Source organism: Hesperophylax consimilis, chromosome 2 (assembly GCF_061612785.1).
Source record: "Hesperophylax consimilis isolate HC1 chromosome 2, BYU_Hcon_1.0, whole genome shotgun sequence".
NCBI lineage: Eukaryota > Metazoa > Arthropoda > Insecta > Trichoptera > Limnephilidae > Hesperophylax > Hesperophylax consimilis.
Window position 1 is genome coordinate 28,870,297 of NC_142837.1, and position 25,415 is coordinate 28,895,711.

At 36.0% G+C, this 25,415-nt stretch overlaps 1 protein-coding gene across 1 annotated transcript in view; it reads right to left on the reverse strand.

Moving 5' to 3' along the window:
* The window catches only part of Mat89Ba (nucleolar protein 6 Mat89Ba), a 28,120-nt gene extending 5,266 nt beyond the window's left edge, over window positions 1-22,854 (reverse strand). The window contains exons 1-9 of the mRNA XM_089642072.1: window positions 22,661-22,854; window positions 21,372-22,473; window positions 20,933-21,212; window positions 20,359-20,682; window positions 19,355-19,500; window positions 19,070-19,261; window positions 18,758-18,955; window positions 2,958-3,261; window positions 685-938 (exon numbers count right to left, since the gene is read on the reverse strand). Of these exons, the coding sequence (XP_089498198.1) occupies window positions 685-938; window positions 2,958-3,261; window positions 18,758-18,955; window positions 19,070-19,261; window positions 19,355-19,500; window positions 20,359-20,682; window positions 20,933-21,212; window positions 21,372-22,473; window positions 22,661-22,693 (2,833 nt within the window). The 5' untranslated portion in view covers window positions 22,694-22,854. The remainder of the gene's footprint in view (window positions 1-684; window positions 939-2,957; window positions 3,262-18,757; window positions 18,956-19,069; window positions 19,262-19,354; window positions 19,501-20,358; window positions 20,683-20,932; window positions 21,213-21,371; window positions 22,474-22,660) is intronic.
* Window positions 22,855-25,415: the final 2,561 nt, after the last annotated feature.

Below are 25,415 nucleotides of genomic sequence, written 5' to 3' on the forward strand. Positions count from 1 at the left end.
ATAATGTATCTTTGTTATTGGAATTTTTTATTCTGTAAATATGCATTTAAAATATAAATAAATGTTACCATTTGACTCCACCACCATACGAAAATAGAAGAAGTTAGGTTAGGTCATCACCTATTGCAGTGTCAAACAAGTTGCACAAGTCTTTACATGAATTTGCTTGTGAAGAGAGCGATCTGAATGTTGTGGATGGAAAATTCAAATTATTTGTCAAATCTACAATTTTGCTTTTGATTAATTTTGCAACATCGGTACCTTTATGTTTTAATGAATGAGAGAAGAACCCACAAAAGATGCAAACAGGTAAAGTAGGATTTAAGATTATCACAGTGAAAAGTATTATGATGATAGATTTTTGGGGTAATAAGCTGTGTTACACTTATCCTTCTTTAGCTGATGTAGACAGCCTCGCAGTGTCCCTCTCTGGCCACCTCACCATACGTAATAAGCTGTGTTACACATATCCTTCTTTAGCCAATGTAGACAGCCTTACAGTGTCCCCCTCTGACCCCCTCACCGTTACTGTAAGCTGTGTTACACTTATCCTTCTTTAGCCGATGTAGACAGTCTTTCAGTGTCTCCCTCTGACCCCCCCCTACCATACGTAATAAGCTGTGTTACACTTATCCTTCTTTAGCCGATCGGGTTTGTGTTCATTGAAAAATATATACTACTCACTGGTCAAATCTTCATTAAAGTTCAATATAATCATTTGCGTATTCCAATCAACAGTGGCGAGCATGCGGAGTGCCCTCCAGAAGGCCACCTGCGGCTGAACGGGGACTTGGAAGGGCTCCGGGCGGACAAACACGTGGGCGGCCAACATGTCCACGCAGATGTCCGGGAAGTGGAAGGCGTCCAGCATGTGGGACCGCAGCCAGCGCTTCAGCAGGCAGACTGACGGACCGTAAGCTTTGTTTTGGTGGTGTAAACTGAAAAATGTATTCATTTTTTAATGATAATAATATTAAATAAACTTGGAATAAAAAGGTTCCATATGTCACAGCAGTGTAATGCGATAATGGCGTTGATGACAATCAAATAAATGTTTGAAATCAACATAGCTCATTTTGGAAACAACTTGAAAATAGTTGCGTTAACATAGAAATTCCAGACAGAAAAAAGTATGTAAATTTCATGAAACCTGGCACTGTTTGAGAGATTTGACTGCCTAACACGCTGAGTCTGTTGTACAGGTATTTTAATGGAGCCTGCTGTAAGGAGCTAGCAGCATTGATCCCTGGTGCACCGGTGCATGTGCGTGAAACTCGATGGACACGAGCAGAACACTATGTTGCTGCTATTAATTATGTAATAGACGAGTGGAAAAATTTTCGAGATAAAAAAAGTAAAATTATTGCAGTATTTCTAGACTTAAAACGAGCATTTGAAACAATCGACAGAGATAGATTCAAGAAATTAAGTAATATTGGAATTAATGTTAAAGAAAATAAGTGGTTCGTTGATTACCTATCAGAAAGAACGCAAGTAACAAAATATGGTGGTATAACATCTGAACCACATCACACTAATAAAGGCGTTCCGCAGGGTTCTGTATTAGGTCCACTGTTGTTCATTATATACATGAATGATATTATCAAAGTGTTAAAGCATTGTGCAATTAAACTCTTTGCTGATGATACATTGTTATACATAGCCAGTAAAAATTTACAGGACGCCATTGAAAAAACACAAATTGACTTAAATTGTGTAGCATTTTGGTTAAACCAAAACAAACTAAAATTGAATGTTATGAAAACAAAGTTTTTAATTGTGGATAGTGTAGGGGGAAACGAGCAGGCAATACTAAAAATTGATAACGTAAACATAGAAAGGGTGAGTAGTATTAAATATCTGGGTGTAATATTAGATGAAAAATTAAAATTTGATGAACACTTAGAATACATAACAAAGAAAATTGCTAAAAAAGTTGGATTCCTAAAAAGGATCAGAAATAACTTGGATCTAAAGACAACACGCCATGTTTACAATTCTATTGTTACTCCGCATTTAAATTATTGTTCTAGTGTTTTATTCTTATGTAACGAAGCCCAAAATAATAAACTACAGGTTATACAAAATAGGGGATGATTTTAAAATGCAACATTTTTACTAGAGTTAAAATTATGTTACAAAATTTAAATATGATGACAACCAAACAACATATAATATATAATACGTTAACAATGATGTATAAGCTTCAAAATAATATGCTCCCAAATTATCTGCAAAGAAATATTATGTACCATGAAAATGTTCACAATTATCCTACGAGAAGAAGCAGAGATTTTAGAATTCCCAAAACTAAACTTTCATGCACACAAAACAGCGCGTTTTATAAAGGGCAAAAACTTTATAATAACTTACCAAATGTCATAAAGGAAGCCCCAAGCCTTAGAAATTTTCGTAGGACATGTGCTTTATATGTAGTAAATAATTTTTTATTGTTGAACATACTCACCAATATTATTTTAGTCACCTAGATATCTTATAAAATATAATTTTGTGTATTTATCTTTTTCTCTTAAAATGTAAGTAATTGTTATTTTTTGTATTTTTTATATTTTCCTACTAGATGTATGAAAAAATTTGCGTACATCTAAATAAAGATTCAAAAACAAGAATGTATGAATGAATGTATTAAGTAAGACACTATGTTTAAATAATTTATTTATATTCCGGGCATGACCAATTACCACTCTTTAGAGACATGTAGAGGTATTGCTCTGATTAAATATTTTTATCTTTTAATAAACAGTTACACTGAGATTCTGGCTGAAGTAAATTTGTTTGCACCAGAGTCTCACTCTCGAGAGAGCACTTACAAGGTTTTTGGCACCGCAAATACGTTGTATAAACGGTACAATTATAATGACCTAGAGCCGAATCTGAAATGTCATAAATAATTGTACAAACTGAATTAAATAAATAATAAAAAAGGTAAAACCCACCCATTCAAAGCAATCCTTAACCGTGGCAGATGCATCAGTTTGTACTCAATCTCCAAGCTCTCTTCCGTGTCCCTGTACTTAGTAACTCCCTCCTTATCCACAACTTCCTTCATCAGGTTGATCTCTTTGCGGTGTGCTATCTCTAACCTGAAGACATAGCCGTCTTTGATGACGTCCACGTGATCGTTCCAGGGGTGAGAGGTCAGGCTGCACTGGCTTTGGAGAGCCTCGGAAATCTGGATGTTGAATGCCGTCTTTATTCTGCGAAGTGCCTCGATTTCATCAGGCCATTTGCCGCTTTGACCTGTAGATTAAGAAATATATCTTTAGGTCTAGATCAAGGCTGCCCAACCCCAGGCCCGCGAACGAATTACAAGTGGCCCGCGTAAACATTTTCAAAAATCCCGCCAATCCGCCAATTTGAAAAAGTGTCGCGGGCCTGCGGTAAAACAAACAATGCAGCTTGCGCGCGGTCACCAGTGTTGCCAACGACGGCGATTTATCGCTATTTACACCGGTTTTCGCCATAATATTTTTTGCGTCGAAATGGAATCCTGTAGCCACCCCCCCCCCCCATGGAATTCGAAAAATTGCTGTGGGGTATCACATATGATGTTCGGGTGTGCACTTATTTAGATTTTCTTTTTGTGGGGAATATTATGTTTTATAGAAATTCTCTAACAACCCCCCCCCCCCCCCCATGGATTTCAAATATTTTGTGGGGAGCACTTATTTAGATTTTCTTTTTGTGGGGAATTATGTTTTATAGAAATTCTCTAACAACCCCCCCCCCCTCCCCCCCCATGGATTTCAAATATTTTGTGGGGAGCACTTATTTAGATTTTCTTTTTGTGGGGAATTATGTTTTATAGAAATTCTCTAACAACCCCCCCCCCCCATTGATTTCAAATATTTTGTGGGGAGCACTCATTTAGAATTTCTTTTTTGTGGGGAATTTTGTTTTATAGAAATTCTCTAACAACCCCCCCCCCCCCATGGAAATAGGAACCGTCAGGTATTCAGTGGCCCGCCAGTGATTCAAAATCGTCAATTTCGCCCAACTGCTAAAAAGGTTGGGCAGCCTTGGTCTAGATAAAAGTATGTTGTGAGCGTAGTGTGACCTGTGACCGACATAAGCTCAATTTTTCCACACATTACTTTCACCTCCGTGGTTGACATTTCACGTGAGAACGGGTTGTTTTTATTTATTTATTATTCATTAATGCCCTTTTGGGATTTGGACGAGGAAATCGTCACTATATTACAGTATCTAAGTATAACATATATATTATAATTTGTAGTACAACACATAGCACAACTATATAAAAATTAATACTAATATGTACTATGGTCTACATTGAACTCATTATAATAAGATCTGATATTGTGAATAAAGCAAAGCATAAAATATAAAAGTAAGTTTGTATATATGTATGTGCATACAATTATTCATGTTTTTGCAAACCAGTAAAACAGTAAACGAGAAAATAATTTACTCGTTAGGTATAGAATAATATTATAAGAGAGAAATTTTTTTAAAAAAATAAGAAAATTAGTATTAGTTGACTGACCTATGAAATATTTGTAGATACTATAATTAATATTGAGTCGAGTTCAGATTTAGAAGAGTTGAAATGTTGAATTTAGGGGAGGCAATTTTAGATAAGGCTAAAGAACATGGGATAACTTGATGCGGGGTCTGTCTTGAGCACTCACTCAGAGCTTCTCAACATAGCCCAAAAAGGAGTACTAAAGACAATTCTAAAAGTTCCGGTTAGAACTCTGACAGAAGAAATATTTAAAAACTTCCAAGTCTACAATGTACAAAAACTTTACAACATAAATACTCAATCAGAGCAATAAGCCAAAATATACTGGTTACTCCCAGTTTGAATACATCTTTAGGACAGGGAAATATTGAATTCTATGCTACGAAATTATACAATACTCTACCAAATCAAACAACGGAAATTAATATATTTAAAACAAAAGTAAAAACATGGCTGAGAGCACAAAGTAAAAAATCAACTTAACATTATGAAGATGATGTAAATACAACTTGAAACTAAATATAAAAGTTTTAAAAAACTACAAGCCGCCTCAGAACAGGAAACCCTAGTGAATACTGTGAAAAATATTGTATTTATACATATATTATAATTTATACCTACATCATGTACAAACTTTGACATTGAAACTAATAAACAAAATAATAATTAAAATAAACAATAAATAGAAGAGAGGATACTTGTTTAGAGAGGGACAAGCAAAATATGTTTAGTGACAAAAATGTTTAGTGACTAGATCTGAATAGCCAGGTACTTCCCCACCTTCCTCTTTCCCTTCCCCACTTACCTTCAGCCTCACAACATCCCCCAATTGGGGATGCCATAGTCTCACTGGCTCCAGACGGGAGCAGTTGGGACTCTTGTGAGGTATTCACTATAAAAAAAAAATTTAAAAAAATATGCCATTGAAACTGTCATTGTTGTCGTGAGGGTTTGGCAGATTTGAATGTAATATTGTTTATCTGATATTAGCGAGATGTGCATCAGTGGCTCTCATTTCTCAAACGGAAGCAAAAGGCCGAGTAGTTCGTTCAGAAATTATACCTTAATAATCTTAGGTAACAGATTCTCTATCTCACTGCGGTCATGACCGAAACCTCCTTCAAAATAAATTTTGTATGATACTAAGCATACGTCAGACATGATAGTGTTTACTTCCTTTGTCTGTTTGGCAAAGAGAAAGAAAGGATATAGATAGGGGACAAATTTTAAAGTGAACCACGGTTGGTATATGCAATAGTTTTTCATTTGGATGTTAGACGGCACTGGAACCCGTTATTACTATACGAATCCGCACGAATATTTAAAGCTAAATCAATAATTGGGTAGTTTGATAAATCCATTTTTTTAATTTAATAATATTGCAGCACGTTTTTGGGAGGTCCACATGCCGCCACTGGTAAACGGTGGTCCTCATCAACCATCAATTCTGTATTTGGTTGGCTTCTTCTGGGCTAGGTTGATTGTGACACTGATCACGAAATAAACTAATTCTTCGTAACGAACAATGACCATCTCCATGAAGAAGTCAAGAGACTGACGGAAATAGATACCATTCCTCAGTCTTCCCAGCACGCCCCTGAAGAATAATATTCTGAACAGATGTACTCCGTTGTTCACTCAAGTAAACTGCAGAAGTGGACTCTTAACAAACCAGAATTGCGCGCCGTTCTACCGCCGGAATATTGTCTCACTGATGTAGTTTTCATGGATGTTAATCATTTTAACATTCTCAGGGTATTAGAGTGGAATTGTAAGCCACGCGACATCCCACCTATTGACACCGTCCGTTACGTCATTGACACCAAACGATTACCGCTCTGGAATCCATTCGAAACACATCTTTGCGTTTCAGTCCCCCACACGGAGTCGTGTCAACTATTTTCAGATAATTCTGAAATCGGTTATGGTGCTGTAGTATACTTGGGAACCACGTAAGTTGACAGTTATATTGAAATATTTTTCATTTCAGTCTCGTGTCATTCCCACAAAAAAAAATTCATTGCCTCGCCATATGGCCGTTCTTTTAGCTGATCTGCTAAAATTCATGGAAATATACGTATTGTTGCTTACACATTTGCGTGGTCCGTTTGAACCTTCGTGCTAGCATGGTTACGTTCTCCTACGTCTCGCTGAAATACGTTTGTATCTAACCGTGTCGGTCACAGCCAAGATACCCCAGCAGATACTCAATCACATCACGCATCATCAGGTGATAATCCAACGGATATCGCTTCACAGGTCAATCTCCGGCTGACCTAACTCGCATTGTGTTATTGTGGACGGGGCCTTCCTGGCTTGTCCAGCCATCCGATTCTTGGCCGTTCTTAGATTGCAATATTAACGAAAATAAATTCACTCTGAGGAACGAGTTCAATCGTTACTAGTCCAACAGGATGAAAATCTGGTGGATATATTACTAGATAGCCCCCTCCGTGGCAGCCGGACGTGTCCTAAAGCGTCCTCCAACCGCTTTGTGTTTTTTTTAGTATTTTCAAGGGAAATGAGGCAAAATCCCTTTGAAATTATTTTTAAAATCAATCAAAAAACATTTTAACTTAAATAAAAATAAACTTAACAACCAGTTATTAGAACTTTATAATATGTGATTTGAGTGCAGTGTTTTAAAAGTGAATATTCGGAAATTTTGCTGAAAAATATTAGATATTCGAAACGAACGTCGATCGGTAAATGCAACCCAGATGTTTTCAACGGAATTCTCGGAAACTCTGAAGGCAAGTGTTTTGCTAAGACCAGGGTAATTTACTATCCCGACTGTCGCTTTTTACTGCGGGCAGAATGCACCACTTCAACAATCACCAGGAACAGGATTACATGGAGATGAATGATGGACTTGCCGAACGTCACAGCAGTGCTGCCAGGGTCTCGATCTATGTGAGGTGTCAGCGCTTTATTAGCAGCAGACACATACCTGGACGGATGACGAACCTCGTGCTGGTACTGTTGGTGGATGCGGTGGACTCTCTCGCTGCAGCAGCTGGTCCAGTTTCTTCACCACCAAAGATTCATGCTGCAGTCTCCATTTTCTATATTCGTCGAACGTCACAGCGGTGCTGCCAAGGTCTGCTATCTGTGAGAGGATATTGTGTCAGCGCTTTGTTATCAGTAGACAAATACCTGGACTGATGACAAACCTCGTGCTGGCACTGTTGGTGAACGCGGTGGACTATTTCGCTGCAGCAGCTGGACCAGTTTCCTCACCACCTAGGATTCTTGCTGCAGAGTCTCCATCTTCTATCTTTGTGTCACCTGTTCCTGTACTTCATTTTACTTAACTTAACTTCACTTTGTTTTTGTAATATTTATATTTTTTGTAATACCTGCATCAACTGTAAAGCGCCCCTGAGGTGATATCTCACAAAAGCGGCGCTATACAAATGGTCCAATAAATAAATAAATAATAAATTTTCTTCTATTCGGAAAATTCAACACAATCTCGGTTACGGTCAGAGATTCAGTTATAACCTAGAGAACAATCTCGCCGTTCGGATCTTCTCTTAAACCGTGCCGAACTTCACGCTTTACTTTTCACTGCAGGTAAACGCATTCAATCTGTACATTTTAGTGCATATCACTCGGTTAAAGAAGGACAACGTTCTTTCGAAACAAAAGCGGAAGCTCAATCCCATCATCGACGACCGTCGTTTGCTCATGGAGGGTGGCAGATTATCTCAATCCGGGCTTGAATTAGAGTGTAAAAATCCTGTTCTACTACCTCAAGAATCTAAACTCACCTTTCTTGTGATTGACGCTCTACATCGAAAACATTGTCATCCAGTTAAGTAAAAGTTATACACTCAGATAGCGATACGAATTTCGTCGGAGCTCAGACTCGGCTCAAATCTTTCATGCAGACTGCTTCACAGTCAGAACGAAACTATTTCCGTGTCAATCCACCATCTTGTCTCCATTCCGATAGTGTATGGAATATTCAGATTCAATTGGTTAAATTTCATCTTTATCGCGTAATTTGTAACAAAACCATAACCAAACACATTCTGTAGATGATGTCATTCTAATTCGAAGCGAAGATACTGTCCCTTTGTACTCGCCTATCGCGGGAGTCGATAAAGTGCACCCAGGTATAGACGGCTTTGTGTGTATGGCCACGGTCCGTACATCCAATGGTTCTCTTCTCACGAGACCATTAACTAAACTATGTCCATTGCCTAGTCAATGTGACTAATCGTTATTGCTTTCCATATCATTCTTGTAGTTACGTCCTAAGTTAGTCATTATCAGATAGTTTTATTTATTTTTAGTCTTTCTTCGTTCACGCAACGTTTCATAGCCTTACATACTTGGTTGAGATTTAAAAATTATTAAAAAATACACTTGGGCGGAATGTTTCATCACGACGTTTGGTCCCCAGTAGCTACCTTTGGCTTCCGCCAACCACAGAGCTAGAGCTCATATCTTTAATTGGGACCACCATTAAGTAACACATGATCACTGTGTGCGTGTGCATTGATTTGGGTTTTAAAAGTGACTTCTAATTCATCCATTTACCGAACATTGTGGCAGTGCAGACCCCACTTGACATCAACATACAAGATAATCAAACCTGGTGAGTGTGAGCACAAACATATGTAGGCTGAATTTTTACATTTTAACACACTTCGGCCGGGAAAGGTAGTTCTACTCGTTTGATCGATTGATGCTTAAGGTCTTTTGCGCCGGCCTCATTTCAATGGCAGAAAAGACAGAATTATTCAATGTTTTTACGTGAATATTATATGTACATAATTATAGAATTGTGATGCAAGTATTTTTTAATATTTATTTTCGTGCCTTTCGTTTACATCGGTATTTCAACAAAAGGATAGTATATTATTTGTTTTTGTAATAATTCAATACCTGGAATGAGGGTTTTTATGACCGTGAAACCCGATTCGAGTCTCTATCTCTGATTCGCCCCTCTCAACTCTTTTGTGCAAGTGAGTGAAAGATGTTGAGCGTATTTAAAGAGAGCAAATACCGATAGGCGAACTGTAATAAACATATTACAAGGTTAATCGAGTTGCATTTCAAATAATATTTTCGTTTAGTACGTTTATTGCTTGGGTGTGCTAAGTTACTATGTAGAAATTTTTACGAAAATATTTTAACTATTTTCGAAGATATAGCGATTTAAAACAAATTAAAGAAATTCGCCCGGAGACAGCGTAGCGCCAGTGCAAAAAATTCCCGAATGAAATGTGTTAAGGGATATTTTTATGATGACAAATAAATTTTTGGACATTTTCTTGATCGCTTTTGCAATGTAGTGGTTTGTATACCGTTTTTGCAAAATAAAATAATATAAATAATCTTTGGCTTTACTAAAAATATTTACTATGTCTTTGATGAATAAACAAAATAATATTGGGCCCAAATGAGATCCCTGAGGTACTCCGCTCTATGCTGCAAATGTGTAAGAAGTGAATGAATCAACCTTTCCCGCTAAGTTTTTTTTGTCACATATTTAAGGAATAGGAAACAATATGTTTGCATCGACGGATACAGGTCTAGAGAATTCTCTGCATTCTCTGGAGTGCCACAGGGGTCAAACCTAGGGCCTCTACTATTTATAATCTTAATTGATGACATTCAAGAATGCATCAAACATTCCACTTGCCTGCTTTTTGCTGACGATCTAAAATTACTTAAGAAAATTTGTGATGGTCAAGATTGTGTCAAATTGCAAACTGATTTAGATCCAATTTCATCATGGGCTGATGAAAATAAATTGTTTTTTAATACAAAAAAATGTGTAGCTATGTCGTATACACGTTCGAGAAACCCTATCAAATTCGATTATTGCATCAAAAATGATAAATTGTCAAAAGTAAAATTCATCAAGGACCTTGGGGTAGTCTTTGATCCCAAACTTACGTTTTCGGAACATATATTGCAGTTGACGACATCATGCTACAAGCTTCTCGGATTTGTCATAAGACTCTGCAAACAATTTTCCAATCCCGAGGCAATGATGACTTTGTACAACTGCATTATAAGGTCTAAAATTGAATACGCCTCTGCTGTATGGGCCCCATACCAACAAAAATACATTGAAAAAGAACAGATTCAAAAAAAGTTTTTGAGATACATGTATTTGAGAATGCACGGAGAGTACCCGCGATTCATGCATCACGAAGATTTGCTTGCCGAAACGCGCTACCAAAGTCTCCACTCGAGGAGGAGTGGGGCCCTTGCAGTAACGGCTTACAAAATTCTTAATAATTTAATAGATAGCCCATACCTTCTGGAATGCTATAAGTTGTTCGTACCGAACAACTACAGCCAGGGACGGCACCATGATCTGCTATGTATCCCACGTGGCAGAACGGACGTACTGGCTCGGCATAGCATGACATGAGGTATGGCGCTATTAAACAACGCCTCCAAGACTATCGATATTTTTAATAGTAGCCTTGAAGAATTCAAGAGGCATGTCAATGCCAAAAATCACTATTTATAACTTGTTATTTCTATTATTTTTTCTTTCATTGTTTCGTATCATCTATATGTAGTTAATGTTACATGTGTATTGTAAATAGACACACAGTCTGTAATACAAAAAAAAATACAAAAAATTAAAAAAAAAATAAAATAAAAAATTTTTAAAAGTCTCACTCCCAACAATTTTAATTTACATATATAGATTCTGTGGTTTACTTTAATTTATGCTCTTCCACTAGCCATTAGACTGAACACAATTTTATTGAAAGCCAAGACAGATCTAAGATCAAAAATTTTAGAAAAACCCCTTTATAAGTATGTGCTCCAACTAGATGCTGATTGACCTCTGTCATTGAATGTAATGAAATATTGTTATCTTAGGTTATACTGCTTATATTAACTTCCATTTATTATTTTTTTTTAATGATAAACTAATGTTTATAAGACAAGGTTTTATGCATAGCATAAAGGGTAACAAAAAATTATAAGCAACAATATCAATACAAATTGAAAATATCTCCTGTAAATAAATAAATATTTATTATATATATTATTATTATATTTATCCCGTGAATATATATATAAATATTTCCCGTTGGCGGCATTTATTTTTACTCGGGAGATATTTTCAATTTGTATTGATATTTCAGGCGACTAATTGTTGCTTATAATTATTTGTTCCATTTATTATTTCATTAACTATTTTATCTTAACTTTTCCATATACATTTATAATATTGTTATCCCTGTCTATTATGTCTTCATGGTTTAAAATGTATACAACTTTATACTTTAGTTATAGTTATGCATGTATCAAATAACATGTAAATACTCATTTATCTATCACATACGTCTGTCTCGACAAAGGTATATCCTAGTGAGACAGATATCGAAAAACACCTGTAAAACAACTTTATATTAATGATTTAAAAAAAAAATTTAATCAGTATATATATGGAGTCAGTCTGATATGATGAGTTTAGGGCATTAATGATATCATTAACGTACAATATCAAATTGGAAAGAGTTGATCTTCCTTCAATAAATCAAGGTTTAATTTGGGATATCAGCTTATCTAGTACTAGGCTTTCAAAAAGTTTGGGTTTATGCATATCAGCCTATAAATTGCTACTTTGCTCTATTTCCTTTTTTCAAAATAGGTGTCAAATGACTAAACTGTTGATAGTGACTTCATAAATAACTTTTGTATGGGATTTGACAATGTATGCATACTAGACATGGGCAGATTCATTCACAAAAATGAATCAATTCAGTCTTATTCACCTGGTCAAGTGAACTAATTCATTTCATTCATTCATTTAATTCCTTGATTCGATACTTCATTATGGTTTTATATCTAGAATGCTCACATTTAGGAACCTCAAAGAAAGCAATAATGAAGGATTTTATCGCAATCAAATAAATGTGTTCGTTTTGAAAAAACATTTTAAATACACACACAAAAATATCAAATATAGGGATTTATTTTGTTCATTGCAGAAGTACATTTATAACTTTACTTAGAAAACCTGTATTTGTAAGCTTTACACTTTATAGCACAGAGTTCTTAAGGCGAGAAGAGCTTTGGAGTTACTTTAGTAAAAAAATATGTCGTACGACAAAATAAACATGTTACAAACTTTTTAATCAATATGTTATTTTACGAACAAAATAAAAAAGTAATTTTACAAGTCACTAATAAAATCGTCATGTGTGTATACATAAACAATAACCACCAACAAATATTACTAATACTGAAAATAAAAATACTTAAACCATTTTTAAATACAAAAAACATTAGACAAAAATAATATACCAGAAAGGCAAGTGTCTATTCTAAATAATATCAATACAACAAAGGATGAAGCCATCAGATTTTAAAATGTTTATAAAATCTTGCTGCCTTTATATTACAGACAGAGGAGAAGAGTAAAAAAGCATTATACTAACGCTATCACGTGTATAAAATAAAAGGAAATTTCACGTAGATAACAGAATACTCAATAACAGATCAAAATTTAAAATAAAAAAAACATACAGACACTCTAATTGTCATAACATAACATTACGATTACGCACACAAAAGACATAGAAAAGCCACATAATTTACGCATATCATTATTAGTATTATTACTGATTACTGTTGTAAAATATAGTACTGAAATTAAAATAGGATCCATGAGTTTAAAAGTTGAAGAAAAAAAGTTATTCCAAATTACAATTTAAAAATAATATTTCGGCTAGTTTTGAAGATGTTAAACGTGATCTTCTCTCAGTGAGAGTAAGCCCTGCTTTTGAGAATATTCTCTCGCATGGTACTGAGCAGTGGCGGCCGGTGGTCAAAATATGTGGGGGTTCACCGGATTACAACATTAAGTCATAAAATAAATTAAATAAAGGTACATACCTATTTATAAAGAAGTTCTATTCTCTGCTCCTTTTGTTTAGCGAAGACCTCTATCAATGCAACACTGATAGTGCGTTCAGTCTGTCCTGGCTCAACGTGTTTAATAAGATTTTATTCATTTTAACGTTGAGAAACATCTTTAGCTTTCAACTGAGGTCATTCCAAAGGTCATGAATGGTGCACAAAAGTTTTAGTAATTTCACAGTCTCGGGAAAGTCTTCTAATAATAAAGTACTATAAAAAAGTTGTAAAATTAAATTAATTTGTTAGCTTTTGAAAAATCGTTGCGGGCGTAAATTGCACAGAGTTCACCTTTTACTGAACTTTATTTAGGAAGTCATACGTTTTAAGCGTCACATTGAAATCATGTTCTGGGAAATTTGACCTGTATCGATTTTTATCAAATAGCTCATTATGGTGTTTAACTTAGGCACGGTAGCCTGAATCCAATTGCATTCTGATGTCAACTTTTCCTAAAACCTTTAAGCTCAAAACTTTTTGTAAATGTAAATGACAAGAATTATGTTTTTTGATTTTTTCAGAAAGGTGAGTTACATCAGTAACACCGCTGATTGTCCAAACTGAATCAATATCGTAAATTAAACACGTAAAACAAAATAAACTATCACATGCACAGAGCTACGAAGCTTTGTTATACATTGTTTTGTTAAATGATCGAGTAAACTAAACTTCTTCGATCCAGATTTTCACTCTTGTTTTATTATCAGTTCAGGTTTTAGGTGGACCGGCATTTTTTATTATCACTTTGTTTTCAAAACTCGACCTATTGTTCTTAATGTATTCCACATTCAAACTCATTCTTAATTTATACTTTGAACAAACACAAAAGTAATCATAAATTAGTATAACCTGCAATTGATATGCCTTATTAATAATTGATATACAAGATCGATATAACCTGCAATTAAACTTCAAAACTTTCGCAGAGTAAGAAAAGTTTTAAATTCAACAGACAATACAATGCCCAGCAACGGCGAGTACTGACTAAACTGATAATAAGTAATCTGACCATCACTCATCTCTTAATGACATGTTTTATCCTGTATGCTTGTATCGAAGAAGCGGAACATTCGCTGAAAAATAGCAGATGGTAAATTGAAACCACGATATCGACAATAATATCAAACATACGCGTTTTAGTTTAACTTTCTACTGAATAAACCGTTCCTTCTGATGTGGTGGTAAAACCCCGAACGCCGTCCTTGACGTGGTATTATTTGCAAAGAATAGTATGAACTGGTATGTACCCACGCTTTCGACTGTTCCACAGAATATGCGACAAAGCAGTTAAATTTTGGATCGCAATCGAAAACGAACTGCTACGAACATAGGCACATGTTAAAGTCGGTCTGCAAGTTAAGCGCGCTTAATAAGTAGGTACCTTTTGAATGAGATATTATAACCGAACCGAGTTTCGTATTGTGATTAGTCATGACGGAAATCTTGTTGGTTGTTCGGCGCTCGGGAGCACATATTAGCTGGCCGCCACTGGTACTGAGGTGGCCATCAGGCAAATAACCTTTTTTGATAAAATATACAGATTTGGGAACTTGTATTTCTTTTCACTCCACCATTCAAGCGGATCGCAATTTCTGTGTAGAAGCTCTTCCTGTAAATATTGGTTAAATTCAATAGTTGCAGCAGCTGTGGGGTTAAACATAGTTTCGGTTAGGTAGCTTGTAAATTTCTCGTCGTGCTTTGCCCATAAAAAAATTGACTAACACTCTGACGTGGTGTTGGAAGTAGACGGTTCTGGAAGTTCAGGTTCAATAAGTATCGGACGAACTTGTTTGGAATTGAATATTAAATCGGAGAGTTTTGATTTAATACTACTGACGATCCTTTCTAATTTTGTGGTATCATTAAATGGGATCTTTTTGAATCTTGGATCCAAAATGGTAGCCTCAGCTATTAAGCCTGGACCAGCAACATCATAAAAACGTTTTTTAATTTGACTTTTCAAAACTTCAACTAAATTAAAAAGCTCTGGATACAAATCGGCGTCCACAACCTGGCTATTGGCATGTCGTTCCATCGCCTCACAATAAGTTATTATTTTGGATGATGTGACTTTAGTGTCTGCGGACATATCGCGGGTTATCTCTTCATATACTCCTAAAATGGGCACGGTTTTTATAATCATGTCCCATTCTCGTGGACTAATTATGATTCGACTCTGATTTAAAGCCAATGTTGAAATAATAGCGTCTTTAACTCTCACTACCCTTAACAACATATCATAAGTAGAATTCCAGCGTGTCGGGACATCCTGCTTTAACTTTAATAGAGGAAGTCCCATTTCCAGAGTGGAAGATACTACCAGTATCGCCCTGGTGTAAGACCACCGTTCAGAATTGAAACGTTGCTCCAAATGGCTTTAGCCGTGTTTAGTGACTAGATCTGTGACGGCTCACTGGCTCCAGACGGGAGCAGTTGGGACTCTTGTGAGGTATTCACTATAAAAAAAAATATTAAAAAAAATTTGACGTTGTACTTCTTGAAGTTTGGAAAGGGCGTGAGAGCTCCGTTTAAAATACTCTACCACTGATTTAATTTTACTTAAAGTAGGCTGTATTTCTTTAATAGATGTCTGCACAACCAAATTAATCGAATGGGCAAAACAACCAACGTGCCGCCAACCACCCAAACAAACAGCCGCAATCATGTTTGCGGCATTATCTGCTACAATTGCTGTTATTCGGGAACCTAAATTAAACTCATTCACTTTACTTTTCAGCAGGGAACTTAAATTTTCAGCGGTATGCCTTTCATTAAAATCTACTATGCCCAAAAGATTTGATGCTAACTTGGCATTTTCATCAACGTAGTGAGCAGTTAAAGCTAGAAAGCCTTGATTATTTATAGAGGTCCATGAATCTATTTGAATATGCTTGTTTATTGGAATTTTCTTAGTAACCAAAAAGTCACTTATTCCTGGTTGCTGTCTCAACTGTCTTGGAACAGAAGTCGTAGAAGATTCGGCGGCAATGTTATTTTCGTCCAGGGGATTTCTTGAACCTATTGGTGAGCGCTCACGTCCCGTTGAAATGGGTGCCGCAAAGGACATGGAAGGCGCAGGGCGCTGGACCTGGACAGGAATAGTCGGATGTTTACTTTTTAAGTGCCTATTAAGATTTCCCATGCAGCCTGTTCCAGCGCTCAAAATTATGGAGCAATGAGCGCATTTCGCTTTTTTCCCTCCATTTACTTCAGAAAAGTGACACCAAAGTTCGCTCCTTTTTCTTGAAGACATCTTGGCTATTCAATATGTTGCTTTTTCCTTTAAAAAACGAAGGTAAAACATCATTAGACGATACCAAAAATAAAAAGTCCCACTCGATTTTTCTTTTTTTGTATAATAATGCTGGCAAACTGAATCCCAGAATAAAAATTATTATTATCTTTCTTCCTAAAACTATCTACATATTTACTACAAGTAGGTACCTTAAGGTAACCTTTACATAAAAAAAAATATTATTTTAGTGGCAATGAGATACGTTTTTAAAGCAATAATAAGAACTATATTATTATTATCCCACTTTTGTATTTCGACCCGGTCACCTGGAATAAGCTTCAACCAAATATATATTATGTATATTTATTTATTTTAATGTTTGTAGGTACTTACCTCAATGGTAATGTTAAATCCATGCGCCAAATAAAAACTAATTGAAAGACTGAAATTGGGTGATATACAATTCAGTACAAAAATACAGAAATCAAAACAAATTATTTGTGATTATCACACACAATTCGACAGCCAACTGATCTCGTTTTACGTCTACAAGTAGGAAGGTACATACAAAAACATACTTTTAAGAACAATAACGTAAACATCGTTTTGTTTCATAATTATTGCATAATTTTCGGATGTGGAAGGGAGAAAAATATAGGAGATACTTTCGCTTTTTTACTAGGATTCAGATTCCGAAGTAGAAAGTTTTCACCTGACTAGGTACTAAATCCAAGGTTTAGCCACGCGGGGACTAACGACGGACCGATTGACAGCTGGCATAGTGCAATGAATTGGGAACTTCTGACTAGTAAGTGTTTTGTGATGACAAGAGTCTTTTGGATTACGGCGCGGGACGCGGGATATACTAGATACGTGATTTAGTGCGACAGGGCACAGTACAGTTTGGCGCGCCGCCACAGTAGGTACCGTAATAATATTTAATTAGATTTCTATGAAACACTGTAATATTTAAATAATTTAAACTGCACATCATTATTAATTATTACCTTATTATCATGAAATAATTTAACTTAAAAATATAAAATATATACAAAAAATGCTGACGATAAGGAATGAAGATTCAATTCTTTTTGAAAATGAGAATCAGATCGAGTGTGTTACAAGATTGAATTAATTCATTGAATTAATTCAATCAATTTTGCCCACCTCTAATGCATACAATTAACTACGAACCTAGGTGGAACTTTATCGGGTCCTGAGGATTTGCGAGACTCTTCATCTTGGATATAACGTTTTTAAGACTCGTTCTTCATTCCCAGCATCAGCCGTTCAGCATCCCGAAAAATGACTTTCACAAAGCATTATTAGCATCCACAGAGATGATGACAAAGGGAAATAATTTCCCTTAGGGCCTATTGGGTTACAGTTTTATTACAGTTTAAAAAAAAAAAAACATCTAATAAACCCTCTATTATAATCAATTTCATCAGCCAGAATGAGACTCAGGAGTCAAAAGATCTTATGTAAATTGGCTACACCAATTTCTTAGTCGCACAGTCAGTCACACGTCAGACCACAACACATTCCCATAGGTTTATCTTTTTTCTTTCTATTTTTGATTAACTCAACACAGGAGGTACTGAGGAAATAAATTCCCTCAGGGCCTATTTAATCTTTGGGGATGCTCTGTGGAGGGTTTATTTAGGGAAAGGAAGGGGAGGAAGTTCTGTGATGGGAAAGGGTATGAGGGGTGGGTGGGAATCAGGGGTTCAATGTGACCAGGAGTGACGGACATATGAATCCATCCCTCCTGCGGTGCAAGGCGATGTTTCGAAAGAGTCCTACTGGAGAGCAACCCGATCCAGCCTGCCACGCAGTTGGTGGGCAGACGTATCTGTCGCCAAAACGCAGTCAAACCTCACCCCATAACCCGAGCACCCCTGCGTCACCAAACGTAGCAAACACTTGGGGTGACAACTATGGCAGAGGTGTTTTGTTATCCAATAAATGGTTCCCATTCCCCCCTCCCAAATTGAAGAAAGGGGTTCAAATAATTAGGCTAAAAAACAGGGATATTTGAATGTTATGGACATAAAGTTACACTTACTAAGTTGGATAATAACTTACTGAGTTGGATAATAACTTACTGAGTTGGATAATAACTTTCAGAGTGGGAATATACAGCGGAGAGCACAGCTCTGTTCTCTCGCTGTTCTTAGTCTTGTTCAGTTTGACCTCGTCCCGAATGAGCCGGTACTTTTCCGTGTGAGTGAATCCCTTCACGCTGAGAGGAGCGTACGGCAGCGGGGGGATTGGATCCGAGAAACTGAACACTGGCGATATACCTGCAGTAAGTATATAATATTATTGATATATCATTGTTACTTGCAAGAGCTGTAAACATATATTTGTGTACATCAAGCATAAAGATTATCTTTGTGATGTCAAGACTTGCTTACCGTGTAATGAGTTGATTTCCAGAGGCATCTCTGTAAGGGCCCTAACACTTTTTGTGAGTTCATCAAATGAGCCACTTAGTTTCATGGCAGCTTCCTCTCCTGTCCCATAATCAAAGTTGGCCGGCTGGAATTTCTTACTGTGTAATATGAACTCAAACTGATCGGCTACATAAAATGATTTCTCTTGGATGCCTGCAGAAACAAATTCACACAAATTATTAAATTCATTAGATAGTATTTTGAAGAGGTAAAATTAGAATTAATAGAACAGTATTTCTCACTCACCCAACTTTGACTGTAGCAAATAACTTAGAATTTGCTTCACAATCAACCTTTTAGAAGCCATTGTAGGGGCAGTGGTCCAAACACACGCCTCGGAGATGGATCCATCTGCAAATCTACGCAATTCTGACTTGTCTCCCCAAAACTCTCTGGAAAAATAACAATGATTAACTGAATTATTGTGTAGGTACAAATCTTACTGACATAATATTATTCACTTTGCACAAATTCTCATGAAACCTGCATTTTACTACACACTATCACACAGCAATCTGTTGGCACATTGCATCCATTTGAGGGGTTAATTAGTGTTTCATTACGACGTTTGTCAATTTTCTAGCTACGCCACATTATCAGCTTTGTTCTGCTCCCACCAACCGTGGAGCAGGAATTCAAACTCCATGCTTGATTTTGTACATGGAACCGCACGCACCTAGCGAAAAGTGCAGGAAGTAAAAATTCAACTGTCATCGACTCAAGATCGAAGAGTTATTTACCGGAGAGAAAACCACCGTTAAATGTAATTATTCGCAGCACTTGATCGCCGATTGTGTGTGCATTAGAAAATGCATGTTAAAAAAGTGACTTGTGATTCTAGCATTCTTCCCAAGTGCGGGCACCGCTGGACATTAATAGTGACGCAACTACAACGTCATCGCATAATTAGATTTAGCTAATTCAGGAATCCCTGTGAAGTGTCCAAGCCGGTAAAGGTATGTCACCCTGCATATAATTGCCATACAAATCAGCACCAGCTGGGAAAAACCGGCTGCAGTCTGCTAACGCGCTTAGAAACTATACTTAATTTATATTGTTTCAACAGTAAGACCTTAGTCAACTATATAGATGATGTCATTTCATACAGTACGGCAATTACACTAGATGTCACGGGCGCTTATAAAATACACCAGCCATTTTACCCTCCCCTGGAGAAGTATCTGGTCCGCCAACCAGTTTATCACATTGATCAAGTGGCTACACCCTCAACAAAAGACAAAGAATGTTACCTGAATTTTTCTGCCTGTGGTAAATTAGCTTCAGGACCCTTGTCAATAGTATTGAAAGCATATTCTGGGTTAATTTTGAAACCAAAAGTGTAAGGTTTATTCTTATGAATGTCAGCATTAACTTTGGTGTTGAGAGTCCATGACAGTTCTTCTTCAGTCAAACATTTGGGAGTCATGAGGGAAACTCTCTCGCCGAGACCTTTGCGAATCAATTCGGATATATATTTTTGAATAACAAAATATGTATCAGCTCCAACATCCAAATTGGTTTCTTTATCTGTTTTTTTCATGACAGACTCTCTCAAATTTTTAGTATTTTCTATCCTAAAACAGAACAATAAAGGTAAATGTTTATTAAAATTTAACTTGCTAAACTACTTCCGTAGTTTATCAACAGCTACATACATATTGACAATGTTTTCATTATTTTAGAATTTAATTATGTGAAATCTAATTTCTGAAATGAGATCCCAGCTTATAACATTGTTCATACATAAAATATGAGTTATCTTCTTCGATCAAAGAAAGTAGTTTCTTGATAGGACTGTGGTCAATGTGATTATCATCATTTTACCTTATTATGTGATCATATTTCAGATGAAAATCGACAGACATCATAAACAGTGGCAAGAATCCATTCATGCTTTGGCTGTCGAGGAACGTGACAGCAAGCTGACTCTCGTGCCGGACCGTGTTGTAAATGTCCAGTCCCAAGTGCGAGCAGATGTTGTGGTAGCCCGACCGATCCACAAACACAACCGGGAAGTAGGAGTGGAACTCGGTGATGGCTGGCTGGTGAAGTTCAGCTTCACCCGAATAAAGGGTAATACCACTCTTGTCCCATTCGCTAGAGGCTGTAAATGAATTGTAAAAGACTTAATGATATTAATTATATACTAGCTTTCTACTTTGTATGATTGTACTACGCAATAGTCCCAACTGCCGCGGGCCAGTGGAGCTAAGGCATTATCACTTGAGGAATCATGAAAACCGAATTTATTGAAAATCATTACCTAATGCAGTCCATACATTCCTGATAACTTGATAACTGCTCATATTATTATTGACCCTCCTAATCTGCACAAGATGGGCTACAAACATGGTCATTATGTATCCAGAAAACGTAGTGATATGTCGTTGCTTCAGCCATATCTTTAACAGTAAAATTCCTTGCTTTATGTTATCATTATCGCCAACGATTTTCAACAAAAATGCATTATTTATTTCACACGTTAAATCCTGTAGCACGGCGCTATTGTAAAATGGTGTCGGAGCAGCAAAATTATCCTCTTTAACTTCAGGCCCGCCAAATCTCCAGTCCTCACGGATGTTGTTTCTTGAAGGATTCATTCTGAACAACTTGAAATACCCTTCTTCTGGTACAACATGTAAAAGGATACAAATGTGTTTACCAACTTTACCAGAAGGTTTGAAAGACAGGACAGGTCTGAGACTCGATCCATTTAATAGCTTAAACTGTAAATCTTCAGCCAAATCAGACTCATTCAGTTTGGCAGCCAGATAGCTCAAATAAAGCGCCCTTTTACGAAGATACCTCTCATTCAAATAATCATTCTTGTGAAGGGAGTCCCTCGGTATTTCAACTTTCAAATCTACTGACAATTTAGGCCCTAAATTACAACGGTATCCGTGAGAACCGATAATGGTTGAAGGAATTCCCTTAACAAACTTGAAGGAACCTTTATTATCAAATGGTTCTTGAATGATAGGGATTTCAATACCCAAATCAGATAACCAATCTTGTTCTGATATTTTACAGTCAGGACCATTTTCGAGGGCAAGAAGAAAGGTATTGAATTCAATGAACCATTTTTGAAACAATGCTGCACATTTAGATTTTGGAGTGACTTCTTTCAGGATTTCCTCAATTTGAAGGCGGAAGAAGTTTGAATTGAATAAGTTTTCAGTTTCCCTTAATCTGTTCAACTCTTCTGTAGTCGGCTGCTTCGTCAATTTCGCTGATTTTAATTTCCTGTTTTCGTGTTTGGAACCTGATAATTTAGGTTTCTTTTTGTCAGAGGGTTTTTCCACTTTAGGAACTTCATCATCTTCAGACAATGATCCGTAGTCCGATTCATCGTCAATCTCAGCTATCTAAAAAAAGGAACAATTTTAATTGAATATCTAAACATAAACTTTTTAAGGTTATGTTTACGTTTTAAATTATTAAAATTATAAGTACGTATTCACAATAGAACCTCTTTATCATATATTTATATACATTATCATCATATTATGTGCATCATATTTAATAACTTGATGAATATCGAAATTAACTCACAGCTGAAGAACGTTTTAAAGTTTCTTTCTTCATTTTTTAAATATAATAAATATAGAAATAAATAACAACTGTCATATATTGCTAAAAACAATCTTTATATTCTACTGAAATCATAAATTTTGAAACAGGAAGTTATAACATATTACTCGTAAACCTAGCACTTTTCGGCTCTTTTACATTACGATTTCCCACGTGCGGACCATAAATATACCACTCTCTAGATCGATATCTTCCGGCTTTTTGTATCCAACAGAATTATACAGTACTTAACCACAGATATACAAGCAGTACCTACCGTGCGGAGCACAGCAGTAGACAAGGTAGAGGAAACTCAAGGCCATTTAAAAAAAGATGCGACCATAGACAACATAATTGCTCTCAGCCTACTCTATTCACTCACTAGCCCAAAAAAACTATTATAAAAATAAAAATGTCCTTGAAGCAGAAAAATGTCGAAATGTTTTCCAAGGGCAAGGTTCATCTGACTAAGAAAATAAACTTTTACAGTGCATTTCCTTAAGATGAAACTTGTTAATCTGAGAAGAAGACACCCAAAATGACAAGAAATTTGCAAAAACACTGAAGAAAATTTCCAAAACATGATTGTCCGACAGTACGACGAAAAATTCCGACATTTTTCAGCCTCATGAACTCATGGTTACATATGTTTAAAAATCTTTAATTTCACCAAAACAATAAGATAATACAGGATAAGACTAATCAATAACATGAATAAGTTTATCGATATAATAAATAACATTTATACGTTGTGGAGGAAGACATATGTCAAGTATCAAGCATTGTTCAAAAAACCGAACGAATAACCTAAAACTGTTAATTCACTTTAAACTTGAACTTACGTAGGTAGGTTGAATATAATATGTTTATAACTCGCTAACACTATACTGGCTTATATTGTATTTTTATCACGAACAACTTTAACACGCAATATTTTCGACGGAAATGATAGTATTTCGGCAGCAAATGACAACCCGCGTGTATAAATAAACCACTGTCATTTTGTTTGAATGATTTGAAAACTGTCAAACGGCATAATTCCGTCATCTCTTTCTGTTACACGAGTCATTATGGTAGAGAGCGAGAGATCAAACCAATCCTTCTGTTCTCACCAATGAGATCTGAGCTTTTAGCCATATTATTCGTTTTCTATAAGAATTTTGAGGTGGGCGTGGCGGTTTCAAATGAGTTTCATGGCCAAAGCTTAGTTAAATGCCCCTGGTGCGGACTGTCGCGGACCAGTGCTGCCAACGGATCTTGGCCTAATGTCGCCATTTTTCAAACATTTAGTAGCCTAATGTAGCCGAATTTCAGTTGCAGTAATTCTAATGAACACGCATAAATTCTGCCCACATATTCCCCACAAATATTCTACGTGAGCTTGATTCCCCCTTTTATTATTCGACATCCATGGGAGGGGGGGTTGTTTGTGAATTTCTGTAAAACATAATTCCCCACAAAATAATTTTTTGAAATCCATGGGAAGGGGGGTGGCTACGGAATTCCATTTCGAAAAATTCCTCACATTTTTCCAATAAAATTGAAAATTTTCATTTCAATTATTAATCATTTGTAATTTGGCTGATTTAAATAACTTGTCTCTTAGGTAGCCTAATCGGCGACCAGTCGCCTTTTAGATTTTTTCGTCGCCGATTCTCGTTCTGAGTAGCCTAAATGGCGATAAATCGCCTACGTTGGCAACACTGTCGCGGACGGCGATCGCGCGATCCATAGATTTAGATATATTCCTAAATATGTGGTGCGATCTGTCAAAAGCTGTCAAATCAAAATTGTTTTCCATAGAATCATCACAAAAATTATGTAAAGATTGTCGATATTCGAATCTTAGTTACATGGAACCGCAATCGATATTATTTCTCCGAGGAGCCGGTTTTTTTTTTTAATTGGTTTCTATTTAAATATTATTTGAAAAATTTAAAATATTAGAACCGGTTAGCATTTTTTGTCTCTTTTCGTCTTCATAATGTTTTTTTTAATTATTTTTGAGGAACCCATTTCTAAAAATTTGAGAGCTAGGTTAATTTTTTAGCACGTTCGGATATTTTTACATTGTTTTCGAAACATGATTCGATTTTTTTGTCGTTTCTGTTGCTTACCAATTTACTAATATAGTAAAATAAAAATTATATCTATTAACTAAAGCAAAACGTTTGTCCTGTGTCTCGTGTAAGATATCAAACAAACTGGATTCTGTGGCAAACGGCGGCTGACGAGAGTAAAATTTTGTTACAACTAATAGACGCCTAGGTAGGTGATCCCTGTAATTAATTATATTCGGATGATTTGTATTTTTGTGTTGCTACAAATTACCGTTTTCAAAATAATCTCAAGAGCAATGTGTACAGTTAGGTGTTAAGTATTATCATCACCCTGAAAATTCAGCCCCCTGATCGGACTGCTCGAATTGCGCACGCATATGGCCGGCCCTGACTGGATTTTAACTAAAGCAAAACTTTTGACACATTTCCCGTGGCTGATATCAAACAAACTGGAGTGAATGTTGTAACAATCGTCTAGTGTTTCAACCATTGCATTTTCCTCTTCAAATAAGTAAAATAATTTTCACTACTTTTAAACATTCATTTATTATAGTATTATCCATATTACCATATTATCCATATTACCGATATCAAAACAATTTATTTAACTGCCAGTAAAAAAAATATTTAGACAAATAAAGTATAAACAAATCAAACAAGAATCTACAATTTATAAG